We start from the raw sequence: 17865 nt of genomic DNA on the forward strand, positions 1-17865 counted from the left end.
ATTTCAAAACAGCATACGATAAGGTTGAACGCGAAGTGCTATGGCTGATAATGCACGAGTACCGTTTTCCGGAGTGTAGGGACACTCTCGTGTCCTTTCGAATCGCGCGGAGGGTTGCGGCAAGGGGATGGACTGTCCTGTATGTTATTCAACATTGCTATTGAAGGTGTGATCCGGCGAGCGGGCATCGAAACGAGAGGAACGATCTTCAGCAAGAGTAGCCAACTCCTAGCCTTCGCAAACGACCTCGATACCATTACTAGAAACCTTGGGACGGCGGAGGCAATCTACTGGTGCAGTCTTCGCGCTACGCAGAGCAGCTCGCTATAAATATAGCAATGCTATAAATTTTACTTGTGTATTATCTGACAACAGCGCCAGCGCAAGCGAGCGGCGTTCTCGCGCAGCGACTGTTGTTTGAGTCTTGGCTTAAGTGAACATTTGAAATGATCGTTTTTATTGACGATGGAATGAGGCTCCAGTGTTACGTCTGTTAGTCTGTGATTATACTATTATGTTTTATTGATAAACACGTATTTAGATCTCGACGTGAGATCTTCTTCAGTATCTAACCATCACATAATTCATCGTGTGGAACTCTTCCGCTGAGTAAGGAAGGAAAAGATACTGAATTGAGATGTATTTCCGAGATTGCCAGGTTGAATGGTTATAAGAAAGAAACCATCCACGCTATTTTGAATAAAAAAGAAAATTATTACTTAGAAATTCTTTTACGACACTAACCCCTATAGCAGAAGATCTGAAAAGGGTGGCTGTCCATTCGTAATTATATAATGTCAGAAACGACATAATGATGTATTTTTACCACACTTATATGAGAACTGCGTGGTCATTAATATATGTTCAGTATTTCAGTCAATAACATGGGAAAGCTTCAAGTCCCGTTTGAGGGCTTTTATTGTGTTGTCTTTATTACAATCATTATCATATATCTAGTATACTAATGTACCACACCCTTTTTTCTCCTTTTTCAGTGTAAACAACAGCGCTAACGGAAGCAGCTCTTCGCAGTTGTCGCCGAACGGAGCGGCAACCGAAGCGAGCCGAAATGGGCAACACAAACGTCCATCGATCAGCAGTCAAGATACGGGTGTCGGAGCGGAATCGGATGTGGTGGTGGGCAAGGGTCGAGATCGTGTGAATTCGACATCGCATTATTCGACTGAAAAGAGTGGCTCCTCTGGTTATTATAGTACAAATATCTACTTTGCCGGCAGTTCGGTAGTGGACGAACACATCTACTACGAACCCGTTGACCGGGGTCGGAAGCAGTCCGCTGCACAGGCTCCTGCGGCGACGAAACCTGCGGATACGGTTCGTAAGAAAGAAGGAATTCTGAAAAACAATCGAGCCGTTCAGGATGGGGGACAATCGCAGCTTCAGAACCAGGGGCGGCCACCACTAGAGAAGTACTATTACCCGGCGACACTGGAGAATGTACCAAATTCACCGACAGTCATGAGAGCGAAACAACCGACGAGCAATGAAAAACTTTCCGACATTATGGAGGGTCCAGATGGTCCGATTCCACGACCAATCTGGCCGACCGATGCTGATGATTCATTAGCTGATATCAACTTTGATGCATTCCGTTTGCGGAATGCTAGCCAGCAGAATTTGATGGGATTTGATAGTTCATCTGCGTCGAATTCGGATAATGAGATTTATTCTGTAAGCCAAAAGAATGTTGACGAACAGACAAAGAAGAAGTCGCAGTATGAGGAATATTTGGAGTTTCACAACACACGAAATATTTTGGAGCAAATTAGAGGGAAATTGAATACATTGCTGGAGCAACGCAATGAAAATCTACGGTCGAGTGCCGGTAGCAACCGAGAGCAAGCAGTCCCAACTCCGGCTGAAATTGAGCTGGAAGAAAAAATTGCCAGTCTTAAATCCGACCTGGAAAAGTATTTACAATCTATGAATCAGCAAAATGAAAACGAAATCAATCGGTTTGTCAAAGGAATGTCGAAGGATGCGAAGGTGTTGGCTGTTCAAAATGCTGTCGAGCATCGAAATCGATCGCGTAGTTCTTCGGTTCATCTGGAGAACGAGTACGAGGTCATGGAGAATGCAAAGACATATCAACCAGTTTATGCGGCTCTTCCGCAGCGGACGATGAAGTGTTACCCTCGGGAAGAGGGCAGGCCTGGGGACCAGCCGTCTCACTTCGAGACGGTCTATGTGCGGGATGGGTTTGACATGCGTCAATTGAACCGACCGGTTCCGAACCCGTTCGCCCAGGAAGCTCGAACGGCGCAAATGCTACACCAACAGCAGCAACAGTTGCGGGCAATGTGCAGTCAGAAGCGTTACCTTACTAGTGATGAAATCAGGGTGTGCAATAATCTTGAGGGTTGCGAGCGAAGACCCAGTAAAGTGTCGATCGAGATGCCGGATAGTGGAAGAGACGGTGTGCGTTTAGTGAACGGTGGAGGTGGTGGGGGGATTTTAGTTGATAGTCGCAGCAGACGTCAATCGGAGATTAGCGGTAAGAATAATCTAGGCAAAAGTTCGGATGTGAGTGGGTTTACGTTGCAGCGGGTGATTCTGATGGAAAGCTTGGGCAAGAATGGTAAGCTGTTCGGGGATAAGGAGAAAATGCTGCTGGAGTATCATCTCAACAAGCCAAGCTACTGGGAGATGTATTACGGTGCGAATCGCGAGGAACACAATCCGCATCACACGCTGATACGAAAGGTCAAGATAGGAGGCAAAAATGCAATCGCGGTTTCATATGTGAGTATAATTGGAATATATTTTAAGTCGTTTTTCACTGTTTATAATGTGTGTTTGAGCATTCGAGAACAGTTATATCTAGTGGAATAATTTATAATAAAAAGTTGTATAATGTTATGTTATCTTGGCGGTATGAGCCATGGGCAAACTGCAACCATTTTTAAGCGGAGCACATACCTACAAATAATTTAAGTAATGACGTTAACCTTTAAGTTTGTTTTATGTTTGGCACCCGGTTCGAAGCGAGTTAGTGCAGCTTTTTTATGTTTATGTTTTTTTTTCGTCCAAACTATAATCGATTTTTTCGTCGATTGGCATCGTGTTTGCCCTCGCCAGCACGCGGGAGATGTGGAATTTATGCCTGGTACATGGAGTCGCGACCGTGATATTTAAATTGTGATTTGTACCAATATCCAGCTCGTACCTAAAATATTGTCATTGTCGGTGCTTCTTGATTTATTGTTGAATTTCAATCGCTCTGTGGTAGGTATGTTGCATAGCAGCGCTGTGGTGCCATTCTTGGACAAATTGTCGTCATTATTGGGCAAAAATTTATCAACTACTGTATTTGCTGTGAAAAAATCTGACTCAAAGATGAAGAAACAAGATGGCATTCAGAAAGAAGCATGGGAGATTTGTCTGTACTAGAAAGAATAGTAAAACAAATGACCGGTGAAGACGCTGTTTACATTCAAATCGAATAGAAGCGGGTTCAATCTGCCTTCAAACTCTATACAATTATTGGGAGTTGAGACTGATAAAGTCACGATAATTAAATGTTTACTTAAGGGAACTACAGAGAACGTTACGCGCCCCAGTACGTGTTACGGAAACGACTAGATGTAAGCAAACAAGGAAGACACGGGTGCTAGAATGCTAAATCGATTGTATAAACAATTCAATTATTAATATATTCTAATAAATTCATGGCCCAATTAAATATATTGATTAATTGGTTCTTTTATAAGTTAGTTGTTTACCGGTTTTTGATTCTACGACTTGAATTTTATTTGATCGTGGTATATAATAAAGTGTTAAAATCCAAGACTTAAAACTGATAATGAACCGGTTTTGAGCAACTTAATGGAATTGTTCAAATTTTGTAGTAGAATTAATAATAGACTTTCTTTTTATTTGTAGTAGGTTTTTGACTAGTTTGATGCTTAGATAATATATAAATGACCGATCAAAATCAATCTGAAGCACATTCAAATACGTATATTGACGATGATGATTGCCCTATTTTGAAAAACTTATAATTACTTAGAGTATTCTCAAATTAAATGTTTAGAAAACAAAATTTAAAATTTCTTGAGAATATTGATTTAATTTTTATTGCGTTACTTCAACTGACTTTAGTCTAAATGAAAAATTTCATAAAGTTACCGGAATCACACATTTATCTTAACATGTGAAATAGATATATGGAACCAACGTATTTTCTCGTTAGTCACAGTCCACGTTTCATTTTCTGCTTGAGGAAGTAATTTAAATTTAACGCGTGCAATTGCTATATCGCTTGAATGAGACTTTGAAACTTCCATCGTCCATATTAGTAGATACCTACCAATGTAGCCATAGTAAATTGATGAATATTTATATTTACCCTCGGCCGCATCTGATTGCAACGCCCAAATAGCGCCTATCTGAAGAGGAAGATGAGTAGAGGTAAGCGTTCATTGGAAAGTAGCTTGGTGATAGCACTCTCACCTTAATTCAATACAAGCAACCTGCGATTATTGGCAAAAAACCATGCTGGCTCTCCACAGTTTGTTGCTGCTCGATGCGAGTCGTTTTGTAACACTTACAAAAAATCAACTCAAGAGCATCGAGCACGCTTACTGGGCACCACAAGTTAGGCATATATTACTAGTATTTATGTACCATGAACTGCAATAAGTCGACAAACATGAAGCAAAACAGTTGATTATAAATGTGAACACTGCCAACAAGGTTTTTTGTTTTGATCAGTTACTATTATATCAATGAAGTTGTGTTTCATCATTCCAGAAAAGCATTATGATAGTGTATCTATAATTACTTAACTCTCTAAGGGGTAAGACCGTCTGTACACGGTCTTTGCTTTTAGAGCCCCAATGCCACTTGGACAATGCGAAATTCGTTTCAAATGAAAAATTTCTTTATATTTTGGGATCAATATTACAACCATGCTCAACAAATCAAACATAAATCACAAATCTGCCATGCAATTGTGAAGAACGTACTGCTCGAGCCACAAATGCTGATACAACCATGCTAACAATGCTCTTTTTTTGTATGGACTCATCACTGCTTATTGAATTTCATGCGTGCTTGTGTGTAATTGGGTTTTATCCTTCTATCAATGCTTTCTGTACTTTACCCACCTTGTTCCACATGATAGCGCTGTCCCCAATTATAGCCATCCCTGGCACAGCACACCAGTGCATTTAACTATAAGGGTCTCGTTTTGCGCTGTCAATAGGCCTTATCGGGATAACATAGAATTCAGCATTAAGGAAGGGTAAATGAGGGGCCTGTGAATAAACCCATGCTAAAGTCACTTTGACATCGAATGGCCTGATTCTACAAAGATTCGAACCCACGACCATTCGCTTGCCAAAGCAGACTCGGTAACCTTGCGGCTACAGAACCATGCTCTTGAGCACCATCTTGCAAAAATAAGTTAGCGTTGCCTTCGGCTAACGAAACCTTAATTGCGGAAACATCATCATTTAGTACATGATTCATCATCATTTTTAGTACTTCGGAAGCCCCAAACCCCTCCACTGCAGTTGAGCTTTTACCGCCAGCGTACAACAATCGTCCCGGCCCTGCGTGGGGAACAGGGCTTCAAACCTAAAGAACAACAGAACCTAACTCGTGACAAGTATAAATCTTGTTGCTCCCTACGCTCTCTCTACGATAAATCGGGGTGAACGCGGAAACGGATATCTGTTCGCCGACTGAAGGGTTTCAACACTCTACACTGCCACTGTCCGTGTACTATGATTTCAACCGTGCCAATTTTGAGCTTGTATGTTTGTATGTTTCGCCATGTTCCTCGACTTAAGGAAATCAGCCATGGTGGGTTGACAAAAGGAGTTGTGATCCCTAATAAGACGATAGGTCCAAATAAGTAAAAGTGTATGCGTTTCTTTAGCATTCAGACCGATTGCAATTACGCAAGTGGCTGGGAGACACGAAGGGGGAGGAGTTAGAGGGGAATAGGGGGATCAGGTATCAGGTATCAGCATCTTTGGCTCGAGCAGCACGTTCCTCACAATCATGTGGAAGATTTGTGCCTTGCCCATCTTGCCCGTGTCATCATTTACCTGATGAGGACGGGAAGGAAAACAGGAGGAATAGGAACGGGTGGATGAGGAATTTGGACAAACACAAACATATATATACCGAGACATTTTTGTACCCCCGAGGGGATACTGCAATCCTTGGTAGTTAACTTATCAAAAGTACACCCCCTGGGGGGTATACTCATGATAAATAAGAGCTTATAGCTCAATACCGCTTTCGGTAAGAAACATCAAAATGTCTCGTAATTTTAGTTTCCTAAAATCCGATTCATTTAAGACGTAGGATCCAAAGATCCTATGACGCAATTGTGCTACTGCAGGACAGTTGCAAATTACGTGATATGGTGTACCGTAGTCGGATTCACATAAATTACAATGAAACGATTCAGCTCGCTGAATCGTAGCCATATGATAATTTAGTCTGCAGTGATCTGACAAGAATACTGCAATTTACCTTTGAGTGTTGCAAAAGAAATTTCGCAACCTTCTCACAAGGCTTAACAATGAAACTTTTCGTTTGACGACAAGTTTCAAGATTTTCCCAATAACGTACATGTTCAGATGAAAACCAAGATCGAATATTTTGTTTTATCCAACATGCCGCAATTGGTAAAGCAGGTTCCGGTCCGAAAACCGACTTTTCTGCTCCAGATCTTGCTAGTTCATCAGTCCATTCATTTCCGGTTATACCAGAATGGCTAGGAACCCAAACCAGATGAACGGCATTTAGAATGCTTAGTTCTTCTAATTGGATGTGGCAGGCGATGACTGTTTTAGATTTAGAATTAGCCGCACAAAGGGCTTTTATAGCGGCTTGACTGTCAGAACAGAAGTAGATAATCTTGCCTATCAGTTCTTTCTGAAGTGCAAACTGAGCTCCGCACATAATTGCAAAGATTTCAGCTTGAAAAACGGTGCAGTAACTACCCAACGAATAGGATTCCTCCAATTCCAGCTCACGGCAGTAAACACCAGCACCCGCGCGACCTTCGTACAAGGAACCATCGGTATAACAGACCACATAGTCGGAAATTTTCCTTTCCATGCAGCCTGACATCCAATCCTCTCTAGAAGGAAAGTCACTTGAGAAAGTCCTATACGGGAAAGTACGCATGAGCGTAACATCGCTAGGAGCAAGGGCAAACTTGTCCTCAGCAACAATTTGCGACCACAATCGAGTATGACCAGTGGAACCGTCCACAGACTGCCAAAGGTCAATCGCGTGTAGTCGATAAGCACATATTAGTGACTCTTGCTTCAGGTGGAAGTGTAGTGGTTTAATATTGAAAATAGCTTCTAGGGCGGCAGTAGGAGTTGTAGTAAATGCACCAGACATTGCTATTGAATACATCCTTTGAAGATGGTTTAGTTTTGTCTGGACAGTCACAACTTCCCCTCTCTGCCACCATACAAGACAACCATACGCCAGTATTGGTCTGACAACGACCGTGTATAACCAGTGTATGTATTTGGGTTTAAGTCCCCAAGAGTTACCAATTGCTCGTCTACATTGCCCAAAGGCCATGCACGCTTTTTTAATTCGGAAATCAATATTTGTGGACCAGTCAAGCTTGGAGTTGAGAATCAACCCCACGTACTTCACTTCGTTCACAACATCAACATCCGAATCGTAAAAGCGCAGAGCGCGAGCTCCATTGGTATTTCTACGTCTTGAAAATAAGACGATAGATGTTTTGCTCTGATTTACCGAAAGTGCAGTTTCTCGGCACCACGTTTCCACGACGCGTAGTGCCTGCTGCATTAAGTCAAATAATGTGCCTATGTACTTTCCAACTACTAGGAAGAGATAGTCATCCGCAAAACCATATGACGGATAGCCTAGACCATTGAGTTTCCTCAGTAGGCCATCCGCCACAAGGTTCCATAAAAGAGGCGAGAGAACGCCACCTTGTGGACATCTACAAACACTTTGCTTCCAAATGTTTGCTTGTCGTACGGACGAAAAAAGCAATCGGTTACTAAGCATTTGTTCTATCCACTTTATGATTATTGAAGGCCCATTATGATAACGAGCAGCCTCCAAAATGGAAGCGAAAGATACGTTATCAAACGCGCCTTCAATATCCAAAAAAGTTCCTAAGCAAGATTCCTTTTGTGAAAAAGCAACCTCAATTTTATCCACCACATCATGTAATAAAGTGGTTGTAGACTTGCCACTTTGATAAGCATGTTGTGCTGAATGAAAAGGAACTTCTACTAAGCGTGTTTCGCGGATGTGGTGATCAACAATCCGCCCAAGTGATTTAAGCAAGACAGACGTTAGACTGACTGGTCTAAAAATTTTTGCTTGCTCGTATGTCGCGCGTCCACCTTTAGGAATAAACTTAATGGTTATTTCACGCCATTGAGATGGGATGTACCCAATAGCAATACTACACAAAAACATCCTTCTCAGAATGTGTTTGAAGTACTTGGATCCTTTCTGCAGTAGAATAGGGTATATTCCATCTGTTCCAGGAGATTTGTATGGAGAGAAGCTGTTCACGGCCCACTCAATCGCTTCAGTTGTGAAGTCTCCGAGCAAAAGCCCATGAGTCTAAGCCACCTAAAACGATTTCTGGATCGTTTCGAACTTCAGGTTCCACACAGCCCGGAAAGTGACTATAAAAGAGACATTCCAGGATTTCATTGTCATTCGAACAGTATTCACCGTTCGAACTTCGAATGTTATTAACCTGATAATCTTTCGATTTTTACAGTATTTTATTAAGTCGACTTGCCTCGCCGAAACTGGAAACGTTGCTACAGAACCTGTGCCAGCTCGCGCGTGCTGAAGATCGTAGAGCCTTTGCATAGGCTTTCCGGGCCTGCTTGAAAGGCTCCACGCCATCCCTCCGACGTCTATTCCAGGCTCTCCTGCATCGTTTCTTTAGTTCCGCGAGATGAGAGTTCCACCATGGTGTTCCTCTAGTCGTTTTAATAGTTTTTAGCGGGCAAGCTACTTCAAAAGCTTCCGCAATAAAAGATGTTGTGACATCTACAGCCACATCCAAGTCGATCGATGACTCAATCGACGGTTCGAATCCTTGAAATTTCGTTGCTAGTTCCTCCTCAAAGAGTTCCCAGTCAGAAAATCTTGGATTGTGAAAGGTTGCAGCGTTCAAGGAGACACCCAAATGATCAAAATATATAAAGCAATGATCAGATATTGGTGTCTCATTTGAAACATGCCATTGTGCCAACTCATGACTGATCCTGTTAGAGCAGAGTGTTATAGCTAACACTTCCTCTCTACCAGCTCGTATGAAAGTTGGACAATTGCCAATGTTGAGTATTCCAAGGTTGGTACTACTCAAATATTCCATCAAATTAGAGCCTCTCAGATTGATATCCGAGCTGCCCCAAATGATGTGATGGGCATTGGCATCACTGCCTACAATGAGCGGAAGTCCATTAGATTGGCAGTATCTCACCACATTTCTGAAATCGTCGCTGGGAGACGTTTCATCGTGTGGTAAGTATGCAGAACAGTAGACATAGCACCTATGGACATCATCCACGACGAGTTCTACTGTGACTGCACAAATATCTCGAGTAGTCAACTCAGAGATAAGGCATGCACTTATTGACCTATGCAACAATATGCATGCCCTGGGCATCAAACGAGGATTTGTCATACCAATTTTGCTGAAAACAGCAAAGTTCTGGTTTGCAATATCCGTCGAATGAATGAATGAATGAATGAATGAATGAATGAATGAATGAATGAATGAATGAATGAATGAATGAATGAATGAATGAATGAATGAATGAACCCCTTGCGAAAATATGGCTCCTGAACCAATGCGATGGTGACAGAGCCATTAAAAAGTTTTTCGCATAAATACACATTTGCTGCCCGTTTGTGTTGAAGATTTATTTGTGCGAATCTAACTATTTGACTAGCGGAGTATATGCACAAACAATCTCCAACACAGATCAGACAGCAAATTGTAAGCGAAGCCAATTATGTTGGCCAGAACGCACTTGGCGTAAAACCCATAAGGGAAATTGGGCAGGACTACTATGCTGTTCCCACGAAACGCAAGGGACAACAAAGATCGACCGTACCAGAGCCCCGCATGGCACAGTAGGGGCAAGATGCCCAAAGCACTCCGCTCGCGACTGGCATGTTTTCACCCCTCCAGCCATTCAGTCATCGGCACGAAGTTAGACCTTGACTTAGGGGCTCCTGATTTGCCGACTCCCGGCAGGATCAGGTCCCGTGGCTCAATTTTTGCCCAAACGTACAATTCGGCACCAACCGCCAAAGGGCGTAACTGCAGATTGTGTAAAACAGTCCGATTAAGAGTCTCTCTCTCTGTGCTAAGCCAGCTGAGAAAATAACTCTCTCCTGGTGTGCCCACACCCCGCAGCCGCGCCCTCCGAAAAACCTGCGCCGAACTGCATGATTAGGTAGCCGGAAACCACACGGCGAGTGTTCCAGCTTCTCTGTCTGCATACGACAACCAAGGTTGCGTACCACCAGGTGCGCAACTTTGGCTACCGTACCCCAGCCGGCACCTCGTGGAGGTAGAGATAGGAGTTAGAAAACAGAGGTGATATATTTGCACATGTTCACTCATTTGCCACTCAGCTACGCTCTCTCTACGATAAATCGGGGTGAACGCGGAAACGGATATCTGTTCGCCGACTGGAGGGTTTCAACACTCTACACTGCCACTGTCCGTGTACTATGATTTCAACCGTGCCAATTTTGAGCTTGTATGTTTGTATGTTTCGCCATGTTCCTCGACTTAAAGAAATCAGCCATGGTGGGTTGACAAAAGGAGTTGTGATCCCTAATAAGCCGATAGGTCCAAATAAGTAAAAGTGTATGCGTTTCTTTAGCATTCAGACCGATTGCAATTACGCAAGTGGCTGGGAGACAAGAAGGGGGAGTTGTAGTGGACAACAGGGGCGAAGCCTGACAAAGGGAGTAGACACATTCAAATGAAGAAAAGCGTTTTGATCTGAGAATTTCCGCTACAATAACAGATATACAAGCGGCTGAGAAAAAAAGGGGCCGCAAGTAAGATCAGGTAATCAGCTAGCCAGCATATAAATGTATAATGAAACTTAAACAAATGCCATGATTGCATTCAAGACAAGCATCAGTAACGTAGTTGCATCTCGTAGAATGACATAGCATTAGAGGCGCATTTAGGCGTTTTTTGGTAATATATTCCGGTTGTCTGCTTTGTAGTGAATCTAGATTATCAGGAATCACATCAAAAAGTGTGTTTCGACCGAAATTATAAAAAAATATGATGAGCACTACCGATTCACTCTTTATTAGACGCAAGGTGACGCACGCAGGCTTTACCAAGTATTAATGTGATTATTATTATTATTATTCTTTAACTATTTTAGAGGCTTTCAGCCTGCAGCTGGTTCGCCTGGTCGTATTGTGGTTTGCTGGTTGTATTGTCTAAACATAATGTTTTCTTTGTACTGTACTGTAGAGTAATATGTTTGACCACTTCGAATAAAGTTTTTGTTTTTCGGATGCCTTTTTAAACAAACGCTTTTAGGATAACAGAACATACTAAATTATTTAATTCGCTGAGATATTCACAAGATTTCAATTTGTTCCTAGATAATGCGGCCATCTTATGGACGTAACTCCCAAATAGTTTTCGTTCATAGTTCCACTGAAATCTAAAAAGTCAGTTACTTGCGTTCATCATTATGTTTTTATTTTTTCTGAACCTTTACTAAATTTTACTACGACGCTGTAATACACTGCACTATTATCAATTCTCGTGAGGCGAGCGATGATCCTCCAAATTGAATTACTTTGATTTCAATCTTCGCCAAAATTGGTGAGATTTTCTAAAGCAATAATCTCTGGTTACAACTTCCATTAGATAAGTGCGTATAGCAGGCCGGTGCGTTAGCAATTAACATCGGAGTGGCGGTCAATGATAGTCTGGGATGAGAAGAATATGGCTAAATCACTTTAAATCGAGATAGGCACAGCAGTTGAACGTAGAACGTAGATAATGTACTTCAGTTTCTAAAGGTTAATTTTAAACTTTATCTCTACCGACCTTTTACGATCACAGCAGCAGGTGATGCAATGGAAATTCTCCTTGATGACCTTTCAGCGCAGTGAATTTTATGACCATTCGTGATTTCGCCAAATGTACCTACTTATACCGTACGGCCACGGTGACGACAAACGATGACAAACTGGGAACTCATCATATACCGGTAAGACGCAGCAGCCGCTAACCTGTTCGAGTGGGTGATGCTACAACTCCTTATATGACAGTGTTTATGGGCGAAGATAAATCGAAGGAAGGCCTGCTAGAGTTTCTTGCCTGCACTTGATATGAAATGGCTATTTTGAGCCAAAAACTATAGTGCAGGATAAGCCAAGTCAGAAATAAGGCTACCATAAGAGTTTATCGCACGCAATCAATCATTTCGTTAGTTTTATACCAAAAAGGTAGGCGTGCTCTATATGGTAGCCACGGTAGTTTTCTGGTTTGTGTTTTAAGTTTTGACATAAAGCCTGGCTAGAAGTAAATTTGGCAACGCGCTGGCAAGACTGTCATCTGCGTACAATTTGAGTGAAGCCGAAATTTTGGTCCAGTGGTCCAGTTTGGCAACTTATCTTTAAGCTAAAGCTCTATTCATACTGAAACATCAGTTAGACTGATACCAGTTAATTGAAATGTTTTCCGATTTTCAAAAATATTTTATGTGATACTGAGCATTGCCAAATTTTGAGACACGCATTTTAAGGCGGATGTGATAAAATCTCGAACTTTTATGTTAATAGAACTCACAGTTAAAGATGTTTCTTCCGCTTTGAACGCATTTCTTTAGCACTGTTGACTGTCCCCCCGCTTCGCCGAAGTCGTTGTTTGATAATTACCCAAAATTTTTAAATGAGTGATTTTCGACTGTCTGACGGCCTGCGTGTCCAGTAGTAGATAACCGTTCAACGCCGTTCTAATTTTTACTGTTTCTCTGGAAATTTCAGATACTTTGAATAAACACTCTAATATAAGACGAATATATTATACCTGTACAAACTGCCAGTTTTAAGGAGGGGGAGGGGGTTGGGATAGGCCACATGTTCTGCGGCCGCGGGTTCTCGAACGAAGTAATGGTGTCCTTTGTTAAAATATCAAATAGGTATGCCCCCTTAGGATACACCCCTTCATATATCTCCCCCTTGTTAACGCTACTGGCTATATAAAGGCTGTCCATTGAATACGAACTCATTTTTAGTTATTTCAGACCTCTCCGGGTTATTTTCGTTCATACTTTTTGTATGATGCGTTGTTTTTGGCCGGCCCCCTGCCCCTAATAGTCCACTTAGTTCATGGACGGCCCCATGTGAACTACTTTATACTGATATTTATCTGTATTGTTTATAAACATGCTAATGTTCACTGTTTAGGGTTTTAGCCTAACTTTATGTTTTTGGCACAATGTCATTTGGTCAATGTGAGATTGTGCCAAAGTTCATGCACTTCCAGTAAAATTAGGTTTCATTGTAACTAAACATCTCTACGGTAGTTGTTAATTGAACAATTTAGTATATATTGACAGGTTTGAAATCAACTTAGTTCCTAAATTGTGTGTATACTGAGCTAAAGAACAAAAATATATGCTTTTTTGGCACAATCTCGCCCCGGATGACGGATTCAAAGCAGTGAAAAAATCAATGAGAAATTCAATGAGTACCCTGTGGATTAGTAATCCTTTCAAAGGCCTCAACAAAGAGAAATTGACAATAAATGTTAGATTTCCAAAACTAAAATATATGATGTTTAGATAAGTGATAGCAAGATGATATAAAATACTTTATAGAAGTTGAAACGGTTATAAAAACATAGGGTCGTTTGGGGTGATTTGGACACCTGGGGTAAAATGGACAGGTGCTTTATCTCGGAAAGTACCAGTTTCTCTGCTTTCACGTTATTCTTAATTTCTTCCTTATCTTCTTACACCATTATTAACGCAAAAAAATTGGGCTTAACTTTGACAGGTGTTGCCAAATGTAAACGTAAACAAAACAACTGCCTAAAACGACACCAGATGTAATTTTTATGCTTTAGGTTTTAAGGTTTTTCCAGTGATTTAACTAACTTTTAATATCATTGAGCAGTGCAGTTCTGTTTGGCTACATGAGAGAAACTGTTTGAAAGAAAATTGTAACTAAATTGTATAAAAATAAATCCAATTTTTTGATCTCATATTGTTGTATGCCTTGTGGGGTGAAATGGACAGTTTTTTGGGGTGAAATTGTCAAGTTGATTTTGAACCATTTCTTCTGACTAATTGATTCTAGATACCGTAAAAGTACAAAAAAGATGTGCATGTGATGTTAAAACAAGAATCCACCGAAAAGACCATCATAGGCAATCAAGAATGGATTTTTGGGAATATACCTTTGAGAGTATTTGCAATCCCTCTAATAACGTATGATCGTCAAAGGGAACATTCGCAACAAAAATGAGGGCTTTTAATAATCGGGTTTCGATGTGTTTGAGAACAAACAAAATGTAATATTTTACTCTGGTCATTTCCCCTCATACTCAGATTAATATTAAAACATGTGATTTTTGAGGCACTCGGGGCTAATCACTGAATGTCTATGGTTGTACAAAATGCAATGTCACATTCATTTTGGTATCGTAAGTATTTGATCCCAATCGACATGTCCACCTTCTCTGAGCCCCCAGGAACTAATGCAGGAGCATCTGCTTGTAACAAATGTGGAATAAGACCTTAAATAAGATCAAGATTCATCGAAGAATGGTTTTGTTTACTTGCGAAAAAACTAAAGTGATATTGGTATAATTTATGGACTGGCTCTTCCACTTAGATAGACGGAATTGAGCTTGAAACACTATTACTAGTTAATATGTGTTCCTAAGTTATCTGCTATGAGCCACAATATGTTATTTCGTTAAAAAAAAACAATTTTTTACACATTGTCCATTTCACCCCAGTGGATGTCCATATCACCCCAAACAAAATTTTAATGCCAAAAAATCATTATTTTCATTTTAACATATTTTAGCAAAACTAACCTAGATACAATTGTTAAACTCCACTGGTAAACAGGAAACAAGTTAATCTCAGTATACGATTCAACTTTTTTGAGTTTTGATGCATAGATTTTGGTATAATAGGTGATTTGCTTAGGGTGTCCAAATTCCCCCAAATTACCCTACTTATTCTTTTTTTAAGGAATGTTTCTAATCTGAACTGGTTTCCCTTCGCATATTACTTTCTCCATCCCCCTATAAAGTAATGCCCCTTGAGATCATTTCAGTGAAGATGCTTACGCTGAAACCGTTCTATATGCCCTCAGGACTCACAGCTGCTAGGTCTGTAGCTGTTTGGCATAATTCGAGCATATTGGCGTTTGCTGCAAGTGTGGCTTCCGCCCACTGCACCGCTATGTAAATACCGATCATCGACACTTCCGTTTTGTGATGTACTACAGCTTCTCATAGTGCATCCAATATTCTATCATTCCATTGGTCGCATTGGTGGCCAGCATCTCTCCTGTTACTGATAGTGCAAAAGAATTATCATTATCAAAGGTTTCGTCTTCCATTTCTGCCCAATCCTGTTTGGCAGGCTATATCATCTGATATTAGTCAATCTACCACCCTATTCCACTTTTAAGGCAGTCTCCTCCGCCTACATTCGATCACCGAGTCATGTGGTTATGGGCTCGATCGAAGGATCTTTCGAAGAGCATCTTGTCGCTTTGGATCCCTGCTCTACACTACTTCCCGCAACTTCCAGTCTTGTCTTGCTTCGCGGAGAATGTAGGTGTTGACAGTTCAAGGTTGCTAGTGGTTTCGTGAGCGAGCTGCGCAGAATAACGCTGCGTGATTGTGCTCGCGAGTGCGTTGGTAGCAGAAAGTATGTAGTATGCGGTTGTTTATCGTACGCTTGCATCAGTGGAGTAACATGCGATTGCTGTTCTGATTAGACAAATTGATAAATCGTTTATTTTTGATTAATACAATTGTGTTTGATTTGAAAATAGAACAAAAAGCAAAAACTTTGGCCCACTCCGACTCTATGAATTACTTTATTATTCCGCCAGATATTAATAATTCTCGCTGAAACGGGGCCACTACTGACACGAGGTGTTCTAATATAGGAATTTTTGCGCTTAATTGGTTGAAAATGGTTAAAAATTAAAATTACACTTTTGATACCTCGAAATAGTGGACCCCTCGTTCGCTAATGGGCCTAATAGGTTAAATAATAAATTTGCCATGAAACAACTAACAAATGGCCCAGTTTTGTAAAGAAGAAGAACAGTGCTTTCAAATAGAATAAAAAATTTTTTTGCGGCAATCTTGGATTTGGTCACCATATTAGATTTTATCAAAAAATCGCCTTTTTCGCCATGAGACCCCAACCGATTTTCATTTTGAGACCACTATTGGAAATCTAAGAAATAATGCTACAAGAAACATTCATAAAATTAGGTGTGCAGGATTGGCATACACTTTTCGTTTTGATTTTGCTCTTTTGATCACTGCTCCTCAGCCAAGCCGAATTTGAAAAAGTGGTGTATGGGGCATTTGTAGAGCTAGTAATTATCTATAATATTGCTGAAGAAAGTGAAGTTTTATCTTTAGTATTTACGGCGCTGTAGGGCAGCAATGCCGTTGGTAGCAAAAAGAGCGCTCTTTTTGCTACCGAGAGGGTAGCAGCCTTATAGCATTATAAATACAAAATGTACAGTTCTGCTTACTTCAGCAATATTGAAGATAATAAGAAATTCTACAAACGTGCCATACATTCCCTTTTCAAATTTTGCTTGGCTGAGATGCTGTAATCAAAAGAGCAAAATCGAAAAGTGTATGCCAAGCCTGTAGGTGTGCAATGGCATTTACTGAATAAAACAACCAGTTATTTGTAGCAAGGTTCACAATTTTCATATAATTATTGTGATATTTCCAAAATCTGCAAACTACAAACGACACGGTTATGTAAAGAGGAGAGATAGGACTTATAAACCAAGTGAAAAAAAATTGGCGGCCATCTTGAATTTGGCCGCCATGTTGGATTTTATCAAAAAATCGCCATTTTCGCCGTGATCCCCTCAACGGATTTTAATTTCAAGACCACAATCGGAGGCGAATGAGAAAAAATGCTATAAATTTGACAAAGTTATGAATCAGATATTTATGGCACTCGTCATTATCTACAATTTTGCAGAATAAAGTGTTGCTGTAACTTTTGTAGTTACGGCGCTACAATGCTAGTACCTCATTAGTAACTAAATTAACGTTCATTTAGTTACTAATGAGGTACTAGCATTGTAGCACTGTAACTACAAAAGTTACAGCAACACTTTATTCAGTAAAATTGTAGATAATAACTAGTTATTCGAATATTTTGCTCGGCTGAGACGGTACTGTCAAATGAATCAAAATTGAGTCAAAGTGATCGAACCATTCCTGCCTGCTGTACAACATTGCCTAGGAAAGTGCAATACAAAGAGCAAACGTGGAAAGAAATGGGACTATCATCACGAAATCTCGATATCGATATCATCGGATTCAAATGTAGAGCAGCGGAAGAGGCCTATAGGCCATTTAAAAGGGAAGCACAGCGGGATTGGGACTTACCATTAACACCGCCAAACGAAGTACATGGTTGCTAGCAGGGAACGTGCTGAGGTTGAGCTGGATTAAGAAAGATATGAAGTAGTGGAGGTATTCATAAACCTTGGAACGCTCATGATATGTGACAACAATGTACGGCGCGAAGTGAAACGACAAATTGTAGTGACGAATCGGGCTTCCTA

The 17865-nt window shown here is 40.8% G+C and overlaps 1 protein-coding gene across 1 annotated transcript in view; it reads left to right on the forward strand.

Annotated features, from left to right (window-relative positions):
• The window catches only part of LOC128736120 (uncharacterized), a 120620-nt gene that overhangs the window by 30391 nt on the left and 72364 nt on the right, over positions 1–17865 (forward strand). Inside the window, exon 2 of the mRNA XM_053830598.1 lies at positions 996–2763. Coding sequence (XP_053686573.1) covers positions 996–2763 — 1768 coding nt within the window. The remainder of the gene's footprint in view (positions 1–995; positions 2764–17865) is intronic.

Source organism: Sabethes cyaneus, chromosome 2 (genome assembly GCF_943734655.1).
Source record: "Sabethes cyaneus chromosome 2, idSabCyanKW18_F2, whole genome shotgun sequence".
Classification (NCBI taxonomy): Eukaryota; Metazoa; Arthropoda; class Insecta; order Diptera; family Culicidae; genus Sabethes; species Sabethes cyaneus.